Source organism: Tyto alba, unplaced genomic scaffold, assembly GCF_018691265.1.
Source record: "Tyto alba isolate M040663 unplaced genomic scaffold, T.alba_DEE_v4.0 Super-Scaffold_8, whole genome shotgun sequence".
NCBI classification, from domain to species: domain Eukaryota; kingdom Metazoa; phylum Chordata; class Aves; order Strigiformes; family Tytonidae; genus Tyto; species Tyto alba.
Window position 1 is genome coordinate 5,409,644 of NW_024881329.1, and position 23,920 is coordinate 5,433,563.

The 23,920-nt window shown below is 42.3% G+C and overlaps 1 protein-coding gene across 4 annotated transcripts in view; it reads right to left on the reverse strand.

Annotated features, from left to right (window-relative positions):
• KCNC1 (potassium voltage-gated channel subfamily C member 1) overlaps positions 1-22,167 on the reverse strand; it is a 128,936-nt gene extending 106,769 nt beyond the window's left edge. For 3 of the 4 annotated variants that reach the window (XM_042784467.1, XM_042784466.1, XM_032984855.2), the window contains exon 1: positions 21,186-22,167. In XM_042784467.1, coding sequence (XP_042640401.1) covers positions 21,186-21,755 — 570 coding nt within the window. In that variant the 5' untranslated portion in view covers positions 21,756-22,167. 4 annotated transcript variants of the gene reach the window in all.
• Between the last annotated feature and the right edge of the window lie 1,753 nt (positions 22,168-23,920).

The following is a 23,920-nucleotide window of genomic DNA, read 5'->3' on the forward strand; positions in this document are numbered from 1 at the left end:
AATTTCAGTTTATTGGCAATAGTTTTAAACTGAGCACCTTGCAAGCCAGTATGGCCAAGGCACTAAGGGTAGCATCTGCAGAGGATGGCAAGGAGGAAGGCCGGAAGGGCAGCTGCTGTTGCTGCCAAGGAGAGGAGTGAAATGAGTGATTCCTCTCTCATTCATGTCCTCAAGCATGACCAGCTCCGTTGACTAATACGGTGCAGCTTTTCTTTTCATCGCAACAGCAAAAGATCCCCCTCTCTCCCCTCTCAAAAAGCGGGTCTGGCTCACCTTGCCTGGGCTCTTTCTCTCGAAGGCTGCACTGGCCAGCAGCTCTTGGCCTCCTCCCTGTGTGGTCAGGAGGGGATGAGGACAAGCCAACATCCCTGTCTGCATCTGGGTAGCACTCACTGAGTCTAGTAAGACATTTTTTTGTTTTCTAGAGAACAAAGATTGGTATTCAGGGAAGAAGACCAAGATGTGACAGATACCAGTCTGCCTGGAAAATACAGAGCCTTTGCTACCATTCTCAGAGAGAAGAAATACTGGGGTTTAAAGCAGCATCCATTGGAAATAAGCACAGCACAGGTACTCCTGGATTTAGCATTATTGCTTTTGAACTGTTTAGACCTGTTTACACTCCTGAGTCTGGTCAAATCTAGTTTTTTGTTTTTAAGCAGTGGGAGGCAGGATTCCTTTCTCATGTCTGCTAATGATTTCTTTTGAATAACTCAAGATAAAAGTGAGTTCTTTCTGTGTGCCTGTTTGCACATTTTGTGAGAAAATTGGAAGGCTACTTCCATATCTCATTAGAGGTACTGAAAGGATTAAGTAATTTTTGTGAAGTATTTTGAATTTCTGGAAAGAGATGTTATGGACAAGCAAATTATTATTCTCTTTCCATTAATACTAAATGTAGAAGTCGAACAGTGATACCTAAGATAATTTAAAACTCATCTTAAACGTTTATAAATCCTCCTCTTTTTCGGCTGTTCTTTTCCTGAAGATGCTCACTGTCAGCAACTTATAGGCAAATCACTGGAATTTAGAGATGCCCAGCCCTGATGCTGATTATTTTTCTTTATCACAATGCAGAATATTTTATTTGAGCTCCATGCAGAATGCCAGGTTCTCAACTAGAGTAAGTGCAGGTAGCTCTCATCAGCTGAACATCTCTACACCTATTTGTATTAGCTAAAGGTCATGCCCATATCCTGATTACAAATGTCTCAGTTCGTAGTGTGAAAACTATTGCTTTCTATTTTCTGAGTAGTAAAGATGCTGCAGAAGAAAAAGGCTTCAAAATCCTGCTGGTCATCTGTAAGATGGTTTAGAGTTCATCCTGTTCTGCTAATACACGGCATTTGTAGTGCAGGGTCTGGTGAGAGAAATATTGACAGGAGTAAACTGGAAGAACCTTAGAGTTGCCAACATCAGCAGGGGCAACTGGATGCTACTGCAGGGCCTACCTGGTATTATTTCAGAATAAAATCCTTGCTTTAGGGCTTTAACTCCTGCTGACTGTCTGAAATGCAGCTGCTGTGCTGCTTGAACTACCTGAAAAATCCCATCATACAGATAATTTCAGGCTGTTGGCAGTAAAAACAATAGCAGGCAAGGAGACTACAAACAATGGGTTAAATCACAGACTTCCTACCTCTTTGGTATTCCTGGATAATAATCCACCTACAGTGACTCTACACTGTGGGTAGAAAATGCCCACCTCCTTTTCAACAAAATTTATGCAGTCCTTTGCCTTTTGAAAAGGATAGACACCAGCCAGATAGAAGACTGCTATGCTGCATTAGGGCTCAAAACTAACCGTCAAAATGTGCGCCTGATGTGCAAGTCAATCTGCCAAGTCATAAATGTTACAAACAGACGTTTGATTACAGTGTGTATTTTTAAAGTATGCTTTTTGGCTATGTAGCTTTAGCAAATACTGTTCCTTCCAGTCTGTGCTAAAAGGACAGGGATACATATGCTGTTAACCTGGCACAATATGAAATCTGCCATAAACTGATTTCCCCAGAGGATTTCTTTCTGCAAGGGCTGTGTGCTATGAGGCAGTGTCTCCCGGATGATTCAGAGTGCCCTTGACTTGATCTGCAGTAAGCAGGAAGGTGCCTGATAGTTCCTTCTATGATGCAGTGGTGGCATCTGAGGAGGCTGAAAGTGTGAAGGAGACTTTAAAGGAAGCTCATTTATTTTTTTCTTTTTTTTTTTTCTTTTTTCTTTTTTTTCCTCTTATGAGAAAAAAGTTCTTGGGCTTGGACCTGAAGTGGTTGGTTGGTGAGAAGTTTCTGCTTTTGAAGTGAAATTTAGACCTAGAAAATTCTATGGTGGTTGCATAAGTATTGAAATTACAACATTGCTAAAACCTGAAAAGCAAGCAATTGGCTGGGGAGCATATGTCTAATATAATTGCTTTCTGACCTTTTTTTTGTTTTGCTCTGAGTTTTGATTAACTTCATATTAATTATAATCAGTGAACACTGGGGAAGAAAGGTGTGTTTTGTTAAAATTCCAGCAGCTTTCATTTATTCTTCCATTTGGAATTACCTTCAGGAAAACAAAACAAAACAAAAAAAACAAAAACAAAAAACAACACAGGGAGGTCAAATTTAACACTTTTCATTGAATTAGGCAACCAGGATGTAAGCAATTTCAGGCCATCCCTGTATGTCATAAATGGTAAATATGAGTTAGAATTAATTAAAAAGCAGTGCATTTTTTTTTTGAGGAACACAACAATCCCTGAATGATATCAAAGGCACCATTTTCTGCTCACCTACAGCAAGAACTTCCAGACAATTACAGCAGAAGGAGGCACTAACAAGTGGATCTTGTATTGTTTACATATGTCCAACACACTCTGTGGTGCATCGCAGTCAAAGAGTATTTTCAAAGAGATCGGTATCTACAAAGCAGATGTGCAACTCTTGTGTCATCTGCCTCCCTCCTTGAGTCTTCAGGGGAATACCTATGCTACTCCCTGCCCCACCATACTGCCTGTGGCAGAAGAGGTCCAAGGGTCATTCTGCTGTGTCTGTCCCAAGTTCTTTGCCTCCTCTGCTGATCTGTAACAGTACCTCTGCCAGTCCTGGCTGCACGTTTCCTCAGGAAGCGAATAGCTCATCTTCAATATCTGTCTGATGCCCTTGTGTCAGAGGTCTCATAATACAAAGATGATCCTGGAGATAAAGCCAACCCAGCTGAGAAAAAGGTGACTGCTCCCAGTATGCTTTGTGCCATTCTGTGATTGCTCAGGGAGCTTCGGCATATGTCAGGCTTCAGCATAGACAGCATCTGCTCTGGCATCTTCTTCTGTAGGGTGTTGGTCTTCTTGGAAGAGACCCACTTTGCTAGACACAGCTCTCAGTTCACACCGAGCCTGCCTGTTCTAGGAGGGCAGCGTGTTTTCTGACAACAGCCAAGACAAAAGTCAAGGGTTCATTCTATTGCCACTGCAGGGCTGATGTGTAAATTGCTCCTTCAATTTGAAATCTCTATTCAGAATACACAGATTATGGACACAGTGGGTTAATTCACTTAGACTGTTTTCTGGCTTTATGAGGTTGCTGCAAACTGGAGCCAGTTAAAATGTAGGGTCCGCTCATGCTTTGATTTTGTATGTTTTGTTTTAAAATGTCTATTTGGGGGTATATGTATCCCATTTTAAAATTTAGTCGTTATTTAATGAGAAGTTATTTAGTAGATCTGTCAATCTGTTATGCTCATTCTACTGTGTCTTAATTTTTCATCTGAAAGAGCAAAAAGAATCTTCTGAATTTTTAACTGTTGTTTAAAAGGTTTTATAGATACAGTGTTAAATGTTCCTAAATTTTGCCTCTGATCCACAAAAGCTTTGCTTTCTCATTTCCTGTCAATCTTTTTGAGGAATGCTGAATAATCAGAATGAAGCAAAGAGAAGATTGCCTTCTGATCCCCCTGATTTATTTTGAGAATAACTTTAGTTCTTTCTGTCAAAAAGATGTCCTCATTTCACCTGCTTAAAGCAAACATGATACTGGAAATTCATCCAGTATCTCAAACTTACCTTCAAATACTGTGTAAACACTAATTACTCTCCATAATACCCAGAAGAGGTAGATAAATAATGTCCTATTATCCTGATTATGGATGTAAGTCACTATCAAGAAGTTGTGACTTGTCAGAGGTCACATTTGAAGTCAGATCAAGAGTTGGTGCGTTCCTGTGCCTCCTACACAAGATCGTACTGCTTTTGCCTGCTACCTTATCTCTCCTTGTTGCTTCAGCTCCCTCACTGTATTTGCCACCAAATCTTAAACATATATTCATATTGGAGTCCTCAGTGAACAGAATACATTAACAAGCCACATCTTTTCATTAGACAATCTATATTCTCAATTGAAGATTGCCCATTTATTCTAGACGTCTTTTTTAGTTAATTAATGTGATCAAACAAGGGCGAAAGGGTGCTAATTGTCCCATGGATTTAACACACAATGAGAATCACCCCCAGAAAAATACCTATGGGGACTGCTACCAAAACTTGCATGGCATCTTTTAGTCTGACAGAGCAAGAGCCTGTGGCTCCCTCTCCCTTCCACAAGTCCCCTATATATTTATTAGGCCAGTTGTTTTATCCTGAAATCCCATTTAGTCATGGATCACAGCTGAAAGGAGACTGTGTGTGGTGAAGGCCGTAGTTCCTGTGCAGGACTCTTAAGAAGAAAAGCTGGTTTGGCTGAGTTGGAACACTGAAGTCTCTGTCTGCTCTAGAGCAATTAAAAAGATGAAGAAGTTGGCCTCCTATTTTTTTTTTTTTTTTTTTTTTTTTTTTTGTCTCTGCCAAGCTCTTGCACTAGCCATCGAGGTGTTGGACCTTCACAGGCCACAGAAAAAACCTAAGTGCATCAGAACACGCTGTCCACAATCCTCAAATGTCCTTACAGCAAAGGCTTCTCCAGTGCTAGCACTGGTGATAATACATGAGGCTTTTCTCTGTGGGGCCTAACTGTTTGAACTGTTTGTTTGTTGGTGTGGGTTTTTTTTTTTTTTGTTTTTTTTTTTTTTAATTCTTTAGCAAGCTCACGACAGCAAAACGTGCTCTTTGACCACAAAATCCATTACTGCAAATTTTCCTCTTCCTGGGTTTTTGTGTGAGGGCTGCTTGCTTGCTTGCTTGCTTGCAGCACATGCAGAATGTACTGGCATATTGCTAACTCATTTGAATTATTCTGATTAGGTTGTTCTCACCTTGCTGGAAAAGGCTTTGCTGTAAGGTGCCACAGTCTGAGATATCAAGCTCTTGATGCTCTTGTTTCTCTACTATTAGGCTAGTGATTTGTCATCCTACATTCCCTTTCCAGGGTCCCAACGCTATTTGTTCTTCAATGTCTAGTGACCTAGGAGAGTGAGACTTCCCTCTCCCTGCTGTGACTTGTTCTTCTAATTCTGAAACCTCCTCCCATTTCCTGTTTGCTGTTGCTACATCCTACTCCAGGCACTTTCCTTCTCATTGCTTACATCAGAACCACTATGTTCTGTAGTTCTGCTTCAAAAGAGTGTCCTTCTAATATCTGATGATGACTGCGGTTCCTCTGCTGCATAGCCTCCCATGCTCCGTGAGCAGGAGATCAGTTATCCAACAATAATTAAAATGGTGTTTAAAAAACAGAATTGGTGCCACAGCTTCCGGGTGGAAGTGGAACAAGCAGAAGGACAAGAAGTTGTTGATCCTTCTAAAAGGAAGAGTGGTTTTGTGTCCAGAAATGGCTAGGGAAATACAGAGCCAGGCTGAGAACCGTCTGAAGAGAAATTAATGAGCAAGCCTGTATTTTCCTGATCTACATGGAAACCTGTTTTTATTCTCAGCTGATTTAAAACCAAGCAAATAAAATCACCTCAAACAAGCTGAAGAACTGCAAGCAGATGTGTATTTGTAAATAGCTCAATGGAAATTACAAAAGCAATTTGGAAAAAAAAGATCCTCTTTTCCTTGAAAACATGCAACAGAATTTGTCATATTTGTCCTGCTGACTTCAAACTGGCAAGGTTTTTTCCTTATCCAAAGATTTTAGCAAAATTTTGTGCAAAAAATTCTTTGCTTTTTATCTTTCAGTCATTCCCTCTTAAATATTGCTGGTTTGTTCTTTCTTTCTGACTTTTTCTTTTTCAATTCTTGATTAAGTGTAGGGAGAGAAAAACAAACTAATAGCGAGGGAAAAAAAGCTTGGGGACTCTTCTCATGGAGGAAAGGCATGAAGTTGGAATAAACCATCTTTGAAAGGAAGGGGAGAAATGGGGGAAAAAAAATCTTTTCTTGCCAAAAAGAAAATGTATCTACATTTATTTGACCAGCTCTAGATATGAAGCCACAGAATACATATAATGCTGCTGATACTCCCAAACCTGTTTCTTAGCCAAAAAGTCTGTGTATTGTGAGAAGGCTCCCTAAACATCATCTGCAGACTTTCCAAAAACACAAAAATTCATCAACCTTTTCCCTCCCTCGCAACCCTCACAAGTAGCTGGATTTGAAAGACAAATAAGGCTGTGGAATAAATGTTAAAGAGGGGCTGGTGACATGCGTGGTGACTTTACTTGTGGCTCATCTCCTTCTATGTGTGCATTTAAAAAAATGAAATCACTGTCTCAGCATAATGTGAGATTCAAAACCACAAGTGACTACTTAGCATTTCGATTAAGGTAGATGTATTTTAAGAAAAAAATGTATCCTACCCTAAGCTGCAAGCCTGTCGTGAGTTTTGTTAACTAGAAGAATTCATAACTTGGACTAGTGAGTTAGCTTAAGAGTGTTTCTTGTGGCCTGTGGGCATTTTAATAGCAGGACTGCAGTGAGCACTTGCTGTGAGTGCTAGCAGGAATTATACAGCTTGATAGCTTAGTGTCATCTTGTAATTTTTCTTGATTACAGCTAGTATCATATGCAATGCAGGTAGTGAATGAGAAGATATTTTTTTCTATTTGTATCCAAATCTTTATTGATATGCCTCTCAAAATACAGTCTCTGGTCTCAGTAAACATGGTACAGGGCTTGCGAACAAAGTTTCCAGATGTAAATTGTCTACTGCATTTTTCTGAGTGTATTTCTGAGCCCTTGGCCATCTGTGTACATTACAGCTCTTGTAGGAAGATCTTTCAACCAAAATGCTGCTGCTGTGTCGGGACAGTCATATACAAGTTCATAGCAGAAATATCTTTTTTTTTGTTGTTATTCTTTTTGATAAAGTTGTCAAAGTGAAGAACAAGGGATGCCACAGAAAGGGATTTCTACTATAAGTTTTGCAGTTACTAGAATTAGTGATGTGCCCAGAGCCGTAAGTGGAAATTACATCTGTTAGACTGGCATTGCTAAAAAAACCCTGGTTGGCTATTGGGATGAACAGTGGGACCAGGTATCCTTGTGGCAAAAAAAAAAAAAAAAAAAAAAGAGCTGTTCCTAACATTCATGTCTTGGATCTCTGCTTAAATTTACCACAGCTCTTGTACCTGCAAACATGTACATCTGACTAGGACAACTGGGATAAAAAGAGATTACATGAAACTTCTCACTGGTCTGAAATAGACCTTGCTGCTGAAGTCAAGAGCAGGAAAAGCTTCTATTTGCAAGAAATGTCATAAAATCAAAGAGCAGTTGTGTGCAGTGTTCTCAGCAGACATACAGCTACTCTGAAAACCTACCTGGATGAAGCGAGTTCAAAAAAGTACTTCAAATTGGTGCTTATAAAAATGGTACTCAGATGGTCAAAACAAAAGCCTATGGATACATGGTCCCCCTGTGCAGTATTCTGTAACCACGTAGATCCAGGGAAGAGAGTAGGTGCCTGCTTTAACCAGTTTTAATTCTTGTCTGATGGAGGTTGTGTAATGTGAATCTCTGCATAAGGGAACAAATGCCTTTTAGTTGCTTTATAGCAGAGCTGTCTACCTCCTAACAGAATGAAAACAAGGATTACGTCCCCACATTCCTAAACGTGAAGGATAACTTTGGCTTATTTGCAAGAACTCAGCAGTTGTGGCTGTGCCCCCTTCCTTTGAATTTTCTTACAAGGTAACTTTCATCCTAATTTTCTTGAGTATTTTGCACTTTGATACTGAATACTTGTTTAAAATTATAGTAATATTTTGTTTATATCTTGTCCTTTTTGTAGTTTTTTAAAGTATTTTCATAAAGGGTTAAGACTCATAGAACCTTCATGATGCAGGGAGATATTAGTACTGTCAGTCTCCTTATCAGATGATAGCTTTGTGCATCTATTTATCATCACAACTGACATTTTAAAAAGTCTTCAATACCTAGCTTAAGAACCTTTGGGGATCAACCTGAATAGACCATCTGCAGCTGTCAGTGACTTCAAATGGAGCTATAAAAACCAGGATCTGATGATGAAATTCCTGTTGTGACCTCCTTTGAGATCAGCATTTATATCGGAAGGAGACTTTTACTGCTGCAGGATGTCCACGGCTTAGTGAGACCACTGACACAAGCGTTAGAGCAGTGTCTGAAACCTGCTTGTGATTAGCTTGTTTTCAGTGTTTTCAGATGCAGTAAGTGAGCCTTTTGGATGCCAAACACAGAGTTGTGAAAACACCATTCCTCTTGTTGCAAGAGAGTAGTTAAAAAAAAGTACAGATTTAATTACAAAAGAGGCTGGAATGGTTTTCATGTACAACATAGGGAGAACAAGAGATCTAGGAACACAGCTCCAAACTTCCTTGCTTTTGCTCACATTCCTGCCACAGTTCCCAGTAAGATTTCTCTTTCATCTACATTTGCTGTAGCTCCTCCTTTCTTCCTTTCTAATAATTTAAGAGACAAGATGACAGAACAGATTAGAAAAATATCTATAAATAATACCGTACGTAAAGAGGCATTTATCCACTGAGTCTTAAAACTCATTCTCTGATTTGGTTCTATTTTTATAAGCTTCATCTTACCTGACACTGACAATGATTCATATAAATATTAAGTATTCATTTTTAGTCCACTGCACATAAGTGAAGCTAAACTGTAGTGTTCTTTGGAGTTTTCACCCTGCAGGTCCTTCCTTAGGATGGAGAGAAGCATAGGAGGATTCAGTTCCTAATGTGGTCCTATGGTCCTAGATAGCACAGATGTAGCATTTTAAAAAGTTTCAGTGACATTCATATTTCAGAAGGGCTTTTTGTTGATGATTTTTCCCTCTGCAGGATCTAAAATAGGACATGTTACCCTCCATTAAAATCTAAATCTGAAGGCTATGGAATATAACGTGATTCCTTATTTATAACTCTTTGTTGTGTTGTGGTTATGTAGAACAACTCTATTACTGTTCTTTACCTATATCTTGTTTTTTAATTAAATCAGTTTTTTAAATGTTTTATTTATTGTCCAAATGTTTTGTTCTTTAGACTGCAGTGCAAAGCTATATAAACAATAAAAGAAAATATTTTTTCAGTGTTTGTCACTTCTAAATTCCAATACAATTGTGTTTCTGTTATAGCAGGAGTAGGTTTGATAACAGATGGTAAAACTGCAAAACTGCCTCTGCTTCATTAGAGCCCTTGGCAAGACTCCTATACAAGGTAAATTACAGCAGAGAGGGATCTTTAACAATATACCCTTCACAGTTTCCAGTAAGATTTTGAACTAGTACTATGAGTATCATGAAGGTAGTGAATGTAATAGCTAGAATGTTTATTGATCACTTCTGTGTTGATTGTTAATACCAGAGCTAAAACATACATGCTGTAAAAGGCCCTAATCTTGCAAAGAAGTGTTCTAGCATTTTTCCAAGTTAAATTAATCCTGGCAATAGTTTAATTGAGATCACTGTTCTTTAATGGTGATAATGTGCTTTTATTAAAAAGTAATAAAATGTTAGCGATCAATTTCCCTTTAAATTAAAAGAATGTCTATGTTAAAATATTGATGAAAAGGCAGCCTTCAAAGATTTTAAGAATGCTTGTGTTTACATGGCATGGCTGAAAGGTGACAGATTGATAGCCCTGGGAAACTTAGGTCTGTTCAAAACGAATTACGTGCTGTGTCCTTACAGTGACTTGGGAGCTCGCTTTTCAGCACAGTGGAACTGCTCGGACTCTGGGGCGAAAACGTTCTCTCTACTTCTGCGGATCATCTCAATCTTTTTTGTGTGTTTTGTGCATTCCTTCTCTATAGGGGCTGCAGAGAGATCACTAAATCATTGCACATGGCTCATCCTGGAGTCAACCGCATGATGACAACATATGGTTATTTCCTATCAGGAGCTGGCTTCAAACTAGTGAGTGATTGAAAATAAAAAAAATAGCACTGTCATATGCTAACATTACACCGTCTCTGACAATGTCACTACATATATCTGTCTGCTATTAATCTTGCTGAATTCAGTAGCCTGGAATTACCACATAGGAACAGCTTCTTAGTTCCACGTTATTGGGAAACGCTGCTTTGCCACATACCCACTATATTGGTTTATGAATTCCTCATGCCATGCAAACTGGATCAACTTCACTAACTGCCTGGATTATGCAGCTGTCTGAAGTTGGGAAGTCTCTTGAGCAGACACAGATGAAAATTTGAAATCCTGCAATTGGAGGAAGATATTAAACCTGAAATTGTCACATTCTAATAAAAAAAAAAACCTAGCCACTGGATTATTGCATCTGGGGAACTTTTTCACACTACTAATATCTCCTGTTTTCATTTGAGCATGTTTTTGAAAACAGTTTATATTCAGTGTGTATTCAGCAGGTATGTTTAAAGGATTGTGCCTGTTAGTGAGGAAAGTTATGGGCATTAACAAGGCTTTGATAAAAGGCAGCAAACGATACTAAAGCAGTTCTGGGCACAGGCAGAAACAACACTGTAGGCACTGTGAAATCTTAATATGCATTTTTAAAAATGACATCTGCCGGGTTAGCCTTTTGGGAATTGTACATTTTGAACTCACATGGCTACATCCTTTCCTAAGTGTGGCCTCAGAAGTGAAGATGTAGGAACTGACGGCTAGATTTCTGTGATGCGGGAGTGAGGGAGGGACGGTGGGTACCCAACCCTGCTCTCTTTGCACTGGCTGGCACTGCTCATACACAGACCACACCTTTTGAATAATCGTGGCTTTGGGTGAGCTGCTCCAGTCCGGGGTGGTTTGGGAAACACTACATCCGAGTATGGTGTAAATTCTTCCCCGAGATGCTTACTGTTAACTTGCTGGTTTTATGGTAATAGCATTTAGAGGTGTCAACAGAGATTATTACCCTATTGTGATAGTTACAGCAATAAACACATAGTAAGGGAGAGATTAAAAAATGCAAAGCAGGTACCCTGAGGAAAGTTGTTTTCCTATTTTGAAAATGACATACTAAGATTAAATGTTTTGTGTGATTCCACACACAGTAAAATTCATATGAAATGAGTCGGGCTGAAGCATGCCCAAATGATGTGGCTTAATGAGCTAATATAATGTGTTGTTTGTGTGCTTGTGCTGTTGCAAATGTTCATTTGCTGAGCTATATGAACACAGCCTCCTTCCATACAACTGGCATGATGTAGAGGCTAGCTGAAATCCCTGAGAGGAATCTTCAGAGCTAACGTGCAAGCAAGTAGAATGCGCAAATAATAACTTTAGTCAGGTCTGCTAACAAATGCTTGCTTGATAAACTGCATTAATTCAGTTGCTTGCAATCATCTGTCCAAATCTCAGGTTTTAGGGGTTTTTTTAGGGGGTTATTTTTTGCTTTTTTAGTAAATGCACACCCTGTAGGTATGTGTATATTTCTGTGGATATGTGTGGACTGTTCTGAATGAATGTGTTAAAGATCACCTAGTAAGAACAAAGGCTTACCCTGCTGTCCTAGCAAGATATCCTTTGAGGACAGTAAATGTGCAGTTTTCGGAGCTGCTGTAGCTGATGGTAGTACCTATGTGAAAATAAATTTGTGGTTTGGAGTTGAAGATGCTATAGAATTGCTGTTGAATTTCAAACTTTTCATTGGCCTTCAGTCTCTCACTGACACTTACAAGGTAAACAGCTGCTTTTCTTAGTGGAGGAGATACTCCAAAAGATGTTTTCTTTAGAACAGTGAATGCACTTTTGCACTATTGATTTCCTGCTGCTTAGACATAACTAACATTTCAAGTAATCTATACAGTTTTGAAATTTACATTAGGTCTTTTAATAAAATCGCTAACACTTTTGGGACTTCTTGGTAGGATAAACACTGCGCTCCTATCAGCTGAATACTAAATTTCAATATTGCTTAAGCAAAATTCAGATCTAAACTGATCTGCTACCACCCCAAAAAAAGAAAACCAAATATCCCCCCTCCCCAACAATTGACTCAGTCTGGTATAGGTTGAGCTGTTATAGCACGGTTAGGTTGTTCTTGGTTTGTCCTTACAAGTGATTTACTGAAAAAGCCTGAGTTAAAATCAGTTCTGCATTATGCGGGACACATTCCGAAGAAGTGCTAAGACGTACTGTCACTAGATTTCTTGCAAAACTCCACACTAGAAGCAATGGGGAGATCCACGCTAAAAAAAGAAACAGGAATAGCACAATGTGGCTGATATCATGTCTTGTTTTTAAAGTAGAGATCAGAGGCTGCTATGAAGGCAAGCCCTTTTTTTTTTGTATTGAGTGTTGTGGCAATTACACAACTGTCCTTGTCCTGAAAAATTTTGCCTGAAATAAGTCTGCATGGGTCTCTGGCCAGATCCCACAAAAATCAGTGGTAGCTCTGGCAGTGGCCCTATGAGGCGGGGTGTGATTTTCCTGATGGTCTCTTAACTCCTTGCCCATGTCCTTTTCTGCTAAAAGACATGACCTCCCTTTGCTGGAGGTTGTAGGTGCTCAGCATTTTTAGGGGTTTCTCCCTGTTTTTTTTTGTTTGTTTGTTTATTTGTTTTTTTTTTTTTTTTTTTTTTTTAAGTCTGTTGTCGAATTAGAAGCATTCTGATTGGAGGTTATAATTTAATTAATAACTGGATAAATCACAAAACTGACCTCCACATTCTATACCTGTCAATTGATCTGGCATAATGAGGACTGCAAGAATCCAAACTGAAAAATACAACAGGGTTATTAGAATGAATTTCCAAAGTGAAATCGGCAGCAGAATTTCTGATGCATGTCAAATAATAAGCAACCTGAACTGTCACATCTTTCTGTATTTGGATAGGGAATGCAGATAATGTTTTAAATGTTGTTTTTGGAAGGCAAAGGTGGTCAGGAATAGCGATTCTGCTGCAAATCCTGTTAGTGTTGGAGCTCTTATCTTGTTTGTTTATTTCTGTGCACATTTTTAATTTTTTTGTGAATGCTGAGTAGATGATCCAGGAAATTCAGGGAAGATGATGGATGCAGTTTGGTTGTGCAAACCAAAATGCCCGTTTTAACTTGTATTTGTCTCTGGGAAATTAGAAGACTTGGCAGAAATAGATTTTGCCTTTGTTACTTAAAACCAATCAGTCTATATTACTGCTCCTTAAAAGGGACATTCTTTCCCAGGTTTTTAAGTAAAAAGCCAGTGGGATATTTTAAACCATTTCACACAGTCACACCACCACAATGGTCTTGACCGAACATTTTCTCCAAGTAAATCTAGGAGTGCTAAGCTTTACTGCTGCTCCTGAAGTATCAACATAATTACGTAAGTGTGTGCCAGCAGCATGTGCCTGTGTTGGTAGCTCATGTGCAGCACACACATCGCTGGCTGTCCGCAGTGCACTGAAATTGGAGATTTATTGCATTTACAAAGGGCCATTACAATGCAATTTTAACTTACTGTCATTAAAGGGTCTTACATCATAAGCAATCACTGCATAAAGCCTTGGACTGAGATTTATTCATAATTTTTATAGCATGATTTATTAGAGCCCCCATTATATCATATAAATCATATCTGAAAGAAATTAAAATCCATTAGGGCCTGGTCCTTTCACCTTTACCCATGCTGGGTAGTATCTTGTTCTCAGCCCAAAGGAAATGGGGATTCCTGGAGTAAGCTATCACTACAAGAGTAGGAGGGAAGACAGCAAAATCTGGGTCCTTACTGAGCACGGGAGAGAGATGTAAAAATTATTCCAGAAATGACAGCATTCAGTTTATATTCCAGGGGGAGGGAGTGGTTCTCCATAGATTCATAGATTTCTCTGATTTCATCTGATCCTAACACTCCTGTGTACCATTTGGAGTGAATCACATATTTATGTAATGCAATATTCAGCAGAGAAAGCCAAGTCAGCCTTCTAATATTGTTCTTTCCTCAGATCAAATTCAGCATATAGTAACTGAGAAGCTAATTGCAATACAATTGCAAAGATCTCAAAATGGCTGTTCTATTAGTCTTATCCTCCAAGAATGCACTGAAATTTCATAAAATCAAGCCTATACAAAATGGAAACTCAGTTTTGTTGTCTGTATTTGAACAAGAAAGAATTACACACTTGATTATCAATTAGGGTCCAATTTTTCAATCTGAATACCTTTGTGTGCCCTTTTATTATGAAATACAGTGGTTGGGTATGATTTGGTTGAGTATTAATTGAAGGCATGTGGTTTCAATGGGGATGTATTCTATAGTCCTTTGCAGTAAAAAATGCCAGTAAGATCAGGAAGAGCTTTGTCAGTATTAGAGCTCTATGTTTTGATGCAATGTGCTGAAGATGCTCCTGTCTTTAAATTATTATGAAAATATACATTTGAATATGTATGTTCCTAATAAATGGCTAAGATTTATTGCGCTTCAGTGCTTTGGAATGGAAATATGTAATGTATCCATTAAAAAAGCAGCACACTGCAATTAATTTGTTATCCTGAACCATGCTGCAGGAAAATTCATTTCTATCCTTGAAGTCAATGGTAATTTTGGCACTGAATTTCAATAACAGTAAGGCTGGGCCCTCTGTTGCTGATTTGCTAACATCCCTCCTTATGTTAAAAGAAAGGCAGTATGTGTAGACTTTACTAAAGTACTACCATAAATATATACAGATCAGTCATGTATTTTTACAAGTAAGAAAGATGAATACCATTGAATACTAGACTGCACAGCAGAAGGAAAAACAAGATGGAAAACCAGTTTTCCTAGGTATAGTCTAATATATCACATTTTTGTGAGCAGTTCTAAAATAGAAGTATTATAATTGATCCATAGATCTTTTTATCCTTTGCCTCATGATAAACCAACAGACAATACCAGTACTTTTGTTGCCTTTTTTTTCCTAACCATAACCAAAATAGCAAATGTCAGGAGAAGGACAAAGGAAATAATTGAAGGCACACAGGGATGGATTAAAGAGAGAAGGGACCGAATATCATACTGAAACCAGTCACTAAATTCGTATCGATTTCAGTGGCACCACAGTTACATTTTCAGAAGTATTCTGGGACAGTTTAATTTTGAAGTCCTTCCTCATATGGAAATCCCACTCAGCATCGTAGGAGGTGGCAGTGATAGGAAGGCATATACATGTGTATGCATATGATGGTATGATCCATACAATCACAGCGTTGGCTAAATCAAGTAAATTTTGTAACCTAGAAACATTAAAATTAAGTAAGATTTAAAAAAAAAACTAAAATGGCAACAGATGCTGTTCTTTTTTAAGGTTTTAGAATAATAGAAATAAAATTGGAAATAGGCAAATGGATTTAAAAAAAACCTTCCTTGAATTAAAACTGCTAAGTCTGTACTAGCTAGCCATAGATTTGTCAGGTGGATAACATCATCCCTCTCATCTCCCTGTGAGATTGTGACTTCAAAGATATTGTAAGATGTTCTGGGCAGACATCATATCTTCCTATGTGTTTCTGAACAATTCAAACCAATGAAGTCATGATTCTGCATGGCTGCTATGATTTTTTTTTTTTTTGGTGGTGGTTTTAAAATTTCTTACTTCTGAAGTCAGAGGGACAATTCTCAGAAGTTATTTGTGAGTGTGCATGCTCCCACCTTGGCTAATCTGATAGGGACTGACCATGGGACTCAGTGTGAGTGGTGAACACTTTCTAGCTGGCATTGCAAAGGCTTCTTTGGACAGGACGCAGAGAAGACTAGACCATGCTTACTAATGGGTTATATAAGGATTTGCAGTAACATGTCCCTTGATGGGAGAAAATAGGAATAAAATGGGATTTTAGGAACAACATTAATAATGAACGATAGAATGGTAGTTAATAGATGTCTATCCGTAATTCCATTATACTACAAGTGCAGGGGAAATTTCATTTAATGTGGAAAGATTCTCATTTTTCCAGAGCTGTAATGCAGCGTGCAGTTAAAATTAGGCTGTCTCGTTAATTGTCAAAGTGTATGGTGAGAGTGACTGCAGCCAGCTTCAGTGCAGGATTCGATATGGCTCTGCAGGGGAGACCTTGCAGAAAGGCCCAAGGTGGGTGAGCAGCTCCATCGGGGCCCCTTGGCCGAAACCTCTCCCCAGGGAGAGGGGAGCCCCGCGGGTAGGGGAAGGCGTGGGGGGCAGCTCTTCTCCCTCCTCTCCCTCCCTGCTGGGGCTCGGCGGGAGCACCGTCCGTGGAGTGCTCCTGTGCAAAGGGGGTCCCACATCAGACAGCTGCAGAGTAAGCTCCCCTTGTGAAGGGTGATGAGCATCTATTCCTGCGCCCCGATACTTTCCCCAACTCCTGAGCTTAGCTGTGCTGGGCCAGGGTCAAGGATAAGCAGAAATCACCCCAGCCTCTAAGGCTCGAGACAGTATGGTTATCCAGGAACTAGGATCCCATCAGCCTTCTCGTACCCCAGGATGTAGTTTCTATAGAGAAAAATCAGTTTAAATGAACACAGCAAGGTGGAAATGCTCTGGAACGTACCAAAGAAAGCTGGAGGAAATCCCTGGGGAATACCTTTTCCCTCATCTCTTCCCCACTATCCTTTTTCCTGTCTCCTCCTCAGCGTCAGAAGCTTGTCCTTCAAAAATCACCCACTGAGGAAAGCAGATCCTTCTACAGGATGCGAAGGGAGAACAGGAGGGAAGGGCAAGTGAGAGTTTTGCCATAAGCCTTTTCTCTTCCAAATCAGAGCTGTATAGCCTATGCCAGCATGGCAGGTCAAGTTGTTGAGGACTTTCCATGGGACCCCAACCAGCTTTTATTTAAAAACAGTAAAAATGTTTATTTGGAAGGACTACAAAAGCTTTCTTGAGAGTTCATTAATGAAACTTAACCGTCCAATTTGAATGTGAGCGCTAGCGCAGAAGCGCAGCTGAAAGCTCCTGGTTCCCAAGCACAGACCAACCTAACAACTGTGAATCAACACAAACACAACCTTGTCCTGCTGGGGAGGAGGAGGAGGAGGAAGGGGGCAAAGATGTTAGATACCTGCAGGCTAAACTCCCCAGGAGGTCAGTGGTAGCTTCACTAGTGTAAGAACAGTACAACCAGACATAAATATAAAAGGGAGAGGAAGCTAAGAAAGTATTTTTCACACATTTGTGTACTGGGGGGCCTGTTAAGTCTAATAGAATGCAGAAGACAGGAACTCTATTACAGTGTAACTCAGATCTGCTGCTTTAGTGTATGTGCGTAGCTTTCTGTGTGACTTTATTTCCCCCTTTGCATCTACTTACAAAAAATAAATTTATAAAGTTGCCTGACCATGCAAAAAAGACATATCTAGTAAGCTTTAACAAAACGTCTCACCAATTTAGGTGCACAATATCCCTTGACATGAAGCATTTAGCTGCCTGATCAGATGCTTCTGAAAACCCACCTGCATGCCTGTCTGCATATGCACCCAGTATCTCTGTAAATCTGATCTTTTCCATCATCTTACCTGTTACCTTGTTCAGACCTCCAGGTACCAGACTTTGCCTCTGTTCTCCAAATGTGGAGCCTTTAAATTATGGAGAAGTGCGACACCCGTTCATCTTAAGGTAGGTGTCTATGGCAATCTGTGATTTGAAACAAGCTACCTTTTCTTATTACAGATTAGAAGACAATGTAATTTTTTAGAGCGCTTAATCTTTTTAGAAAGAACTACCTTATTTAAGAAATCAGTGTTTAGAAAGCAGTAATTTAATTAAAACTTGGCCACTATTGTTTTAACAAGAAACTGTTGACTATGTTGCACCTAAAGACAAACGATTAGTGACTGGGAGCTTATGCTTTATCAAAGTAAGTTTAGAAATAGACAAAATCTGCAAAGTTAGCTGATTTTGCCTGACATACACTAATGCTCTTCCAGTCTCCCCTGACTGTCTACAGTGACAACAGATGTAATTTAGTATGAGTGAGGTGCTGGTGAAGCAAAACAGTCAAATATACTTGTGTTTGTAAGCAGTGTTCACCAAAATGCTCCAAGAATGCCCAGATTTGAGTAAATGCTGAGCTTTCTGTCGACAGGTCCTTAACATTCACTGAATAAGCATACCGGATATAATCCAGAGAAATGATGCTTTATTTAGGTATGCAGGTTTTCATTTAATCTTAATATTCGTATACTATATTCCTTTTACTTGCCCAAGTGTAACAGAATAATGGTTATGTAAACCAATGCTTATATTAAGATGTTATTTTGACATACGTTTTGGTGCCATATGTAAACCCCAAACATATATATAATAATCACCATTAGTACAAGTCTCAGATCCAATTCGGATGACAAAATTTTTGTGATTTTTTTTTTTTTTTGTCAAAATGGCTGTGTGAATTTAAATTTTTGCATGAGTGAAACACAGCTTGTAGTTGAAAGTAGCATACACAATTAAAAGTGAGGTAACTGTGGGTTTGTTGCTCAAATCTATTAATGATTTCTTTAATATAGCATTCATTTGTTAATGATGCTATCAATTATTAGACTGTAAATTAGCTATTGTGAATTTAAGGTCTTTCTGCAATGTCTGTGTTAGGTTACAGGAGCATAAATCAAATTCCCATCTCTTTTTACATCCATAACGATAACATACGGCTTTTATTAGCAAATGTTAAGTGTCTTATAATATCTTCCTAATGGACAGTGTGTGCATGTTTTGATGATGAAAGCCATCTTCCTTCATGCAAAATATTAATGCATATGGCCTACGTCTCCATAGATACAAGTTAAAGAATCATATTTAAATCCATTAAATATTCAGTATGCACTTAAACTTTGCCCAGAATTCATGTTTCTCTAGTTTAACAATCTTTTAAGGAAAGAACAAGTAAGAGGCAAATCAGGGGTTGAATTCTACCAGGTAGGCACATGTAATTTTGAATAAATGGTATAACATCCACTGCAAAAAAAAAAAAAACTAAAAAAACCAAACCAAAACAAAAAACCCAAACAAATCCAAATCACTTTATAAAATGCCTATTTCTAAATTAAAATACCCGTAGAGAATTAGAAAATGGAATTTATATCTTTCTAGAATTCCAGCTTGTACATCACAAAGGCTCTTAATACTGGTTATAGATTTTGTCCTCTGACCTAACATACCATAATGCTTCCAGGCAAAAGGCGGCTTTAGCCTCTGTTTGTATCCTTTTCATTGGGACACCATTACCCATTTGGCTTTTGGACCATTCCACAAAATCTTGGACAAGCACACTGCTTTGACTTGAAATGTGTTTTACCAACAGATTCCTGCATACCAGAGAGATCTGCTGTTCAAATCAACGCCTGCTAACATTGGGTTTGATTAAAGGAAGCTAACTAAGCCTTTTGAAGGATACCCTCCAGCCTTTCCTCGCTGTTTCCATGTTCCCTTGGCAGCAATCAGGGATTTGAAAGCTGCAACTCAACAGCATCATCCTTTCATCTCATGGTAAATATTTTATTATTCCTTTATCCTCCATGCAGTTTAAAGGAATTCATTTAAAATATTAACTTCTTTGTTCAGGGAGGAAACCTCCAAAGGGTATGCAAACAAGAATCTTTAGAAATGCACGAAGATATCACTCCAGGCTCTGCTCCAGCTTTCCCCATTCATTCAGCCTGCAGACCCGGCAGCTCCCCGCCGGAGATCGCAGCTCAGGCCCGACCGCCCGCTCATACACGACCAGCTCCCCCGTCCCTGCTCCCTGCATTTCCACTTCTCTTTCCTCCACCTGTCCAATTTGCTCCCTAGTCTGATCTCACTTCTTTGATCCTCTTCGGGAACACTGATCATCCTCCCACACCAAAGCACCACTCATCCCCACTGAGGGCCGGCAGCAATTATGCCGTAACAAAGGTACATTGAAGAGAGGAGTCAAACCTATCCAAACAAATTTCCTTGCAAAGGCACTGTCCTTCATCTTTTTGCCTGCTTATCAATATGGGTATCTTGGGGATTAATCCTGCTGCTGCTTCTGAAGTAAACGTTTCCTTTACTTTTGACTTCAGGAGCAGAATCAGGCCCTAACTGATGTAACTTATCCTCATATGTATTAGCATGAAGGGCACCTACTTAGAGGAGCTGGGTGACTGTTTAAGACCATCTTTATCTACAACTATGCTGTGACATGCACCAGCGTGCCTTCCCTTTCCAAAACAACCGCAGGCACCAGGAGGGGAGGAGTTGTCCTTCAGTAGCCAGGCAAGAAACCCGTCAAACACAGCATCCCTTCTACATGAATGAACCCTCTCCTCTGATTAATACTTTGCATTTCCCACAAGGGAAAAGACAGAGCAAGGAAGTGAGGAACTGAATGACCCCTTCTCAGAGAAGCATGATCATAAATATTTAACATGGCACGTATGAGAAAAGAGAAAGGAACAGACTCCCTTTCCAGTCCAGGCTAAGAAACTCTCCAAATCCCCTGGTCTCCCAAGGGACTGCCTGCTCCTGTGATCCCTTCTCCATCTCATAAAGGGGAGAGAGCCGTTAGCTCATAAGAGGGCTGGACAAGGTGCCTCTCTTTCCTGGGGGATGACTGACTGTAAAAATCTGTGCACGGGGGGAAATTACCTGGTATAATGGAGACTTCCCTGGCCCGTGAATGGGACCCTGCCCCGAGCTGTGGCTTTTTAGGAGTCTGTTAGAAAATGAGGGCCTCTGGAAGCCCACATACGAGTACACAAGCTCATGCCTTGGTGTCCACTCGTGCCCCATGCACGAGGCCTGCTTGAGAGCGTGGGTTATGTCCCCAGAGCCCGTGCATGATTTTTATACGGCTACACACATGGGTAGCTGCCCTGCTCTCACAGTGGAGATAACCCTGGTGATGCTGGGAGCAAGTGGGACGGAAGGGAGGATCGAGTGTATTGATGAGGGTGCTGATTGCATAGCTTACCCTTGCATATCTGGAGGAGTAGGGATCCTCAAAGAGCGCCCAGATGCGGGGCTGCCACCGCCTCCAGAAGCCCCCAGACCTGCCATCTGGGGAGTCACTAAGTGCTAGGCGTTTTGTCATCTCCAGCTCCTCTTCACCATCGCCAGAGTCTCCGGTGCCATCTATGTCTCCGTCCTCGGCACTGCTATCCAGGGGCGCCCCACCAAAGCTGTCCAGAGCCTCTTCGGCGTCGCGGTGCTGCCGGTAGGTCATCCAACAGCAGGGCTCCACATCGGTCTCGTCGATGCCCCAGAAGGCCAGCTCCTCCTCATACAGGGGCCCGCACACGTCCGCGGGGCAGTGCAGCTTGCCAGTGCGGTAGTAATTCAGGATGTGGGCAAAGACGCCCGGGTGCCGGTCAAAGAAAAACTCATCCGTGCGGGGGTCGTAGTCGAAGTGGCTGTGGGCATCGGGTTCGGCGATCCAGGCCAGGCGGGTGCCAGGCAGGGTGCGTAGGGTGCTGCGGTAAGTCTGGTGCCTAGTCCCTCCCACGTTGATCACAATGCGGTCGCTCTCGTCGCCCTGGCCCATCTCGTCTCTTATTAGGCATGTCGCAGACTCATCCAAGCAAGCACGGCAGGCAGCAAGCCCGTAAGGGGACGGCGGCTCGGCGGCGGTCGGTGCCTAACCCGAGCCCCGATCCAGGCCCAGGGAGGGGGGCGAAGGGCTCCGGCCAGCTCTGCGCCCCGGGGGCCGCTCCGCGGGGAAGCCGGTGCCGCCGGCTCCCGGCGCTGCCACCGCCTTCGTCTGAACTCAGCCCCGCGGGGGCCGCGGGAGCTACAGCCGCGGCGGAGGGGCAGGGGCAGGGGGGGCCATGCTCCGGGAGCGCGGGCGCTGCGGTGCCGGAGGGGGAGGGCCCTTCCCTGGTTGGACGTGGCCAAAAGCACCGGAAAAAAAAAAAAAAAAAAAAAAAAAAAAAAAAAAGGGGGGGGGGGTGGGGGGAAGAAAAACCGCAGGTGCTGTGGGGGCGGGGGGGCCGGTGCGGGCTGCGGGGGCCGGGCGGGAGGCGGGGGGGGGGGGTGTCGGGGGTCGGCGGGGCCGGGGCCGTGCCCGCGCCCTGCCCGCCGGTGCTGAACGGACAGCGCCGCGCACCGCCCTCCCGCCGCGCCGCCTCCGCCCCTGCGGCCGGGCCGGGCCGGGCCGGGCCGAGCGCGCTGCCGGTGTCGGCGGCGGGTCCCGCCGCTCCTCCCGCCCCGCCGCTCCGCGCCTCGCCGCGCCGCTCCGCTCCTCCGGCCGCCGCTGCCGGGCGGCTCGGTGCAGCCCGCCCGCCCGCCCGCGCCGCGCAGGCGCGCTGCTCCCGCCCCGCTGCCCCTCGCCGGGTCCTAGCGCCGGGCCCCCGCGGTCCCTCGGCCGCCGCGTCCCGTCCCTCCCCGGCGGTGCCGGGGCAGGGCTCCCGGCGCCGGTACCCCCGGCCGGAGGAAGAGCGCCCTCCGCCCACGTCCCGGGTGACCGGCCCCTTTCTCTGAGCGGCGCGGTAGCGGCACTGAGGGTCCCCTTCGGGAAGCGTGGGGTTTTCCGGCGCTGCCCCACGCTCGGCTCCGAGGGACCCTCTCGAGCGCTGCTTTCGCCCTTCCCGAACTGAACTCGCTGGAGGGCACAATTCAGGATCGCCCCAGGCATAAATTTCTCATATCATGAGTAGGGGTGCCCGGGAATTGCATTTCCTACCGCATCGCACCTTTACGTGGTCCCACACACCTGCTTCATTTCTCCAGCTTTTCTAGTTTTCCTACTGTTTGCTTGTTCCTTCCCTAACATCTGGGCTGGTAGGATGCTGTGATTTGAGTTCATGTTATTTATTCCTTTCTATTCTCATTATTTCACAAAGAATGCCAAGGGAAGTTTTACATCTACAAAAAGAGCAGTCCCTGCCCTGCAAGGAGCTTGAAGAACAGCAGGGAGATGGTTGTGTGGAAGAGAGGTAACAGAGGTATGTGGACACATTCCGTATTTTGTTTTGTTTGCTGCCAGCATCTCAGGAGGGAGCCTGGAAAGCTGAGCTGTTGTGGGTGAATCATGGGAGGTCACGTCATGATGGGTGGACGAGGTGAAGAAATAAATGATTGAAGGGTATGTGGTTGAGGACTGCAGAGTTGAGGCTGAGGAATGGGGAGTGCAGATGTAGTGAGGACAACATGGTGCTCAACAGAAGAGGGTAGGCTGTGGGAATGCAGTTAGGTTGAGCCTTGAAGGAGGGCAGGGATTTGGATGTGCTGGAACATCAGGTGAAGAACAAGTGGAGGGCGGCCAGGGAGCCAGTGGTGTGGTCAGGGCTGTGAGATGAGGCGTTGGGCCAGGCACAGCTTCCGTGGGTTGCAGAGGAGCATTGCCAGTTTGGGATGCAGAGAACTGTGCAGTAGTTGTGGTAAGATATACCAAAGAGGCCTAAAGAGCAGATTCATCTGTGAAAACGGTAGCAGATTGGTCTTGAAGCTGGCGGTGTAGAAGGAAGGCCCGGGAGCTGGGTGTTATTTGTGTGTGACTGATGGGAAAAGGGAGGAAAGATAATGGAAATGGGGAATACGTTACTGCTGTCAACAGTGAAAGAGAAAAGGGGAAGTGAGGCTAAACCAAAGCAACCCTGCACTTCAGCTAGCATAAACCGATGACAGAATCTCCAGGAAGAGATGCCAGACAGCCACTTGAGCACTGGGACTGAACAGAGGCAGAAAGGTTGATGAGAGGGGGGAAATCTG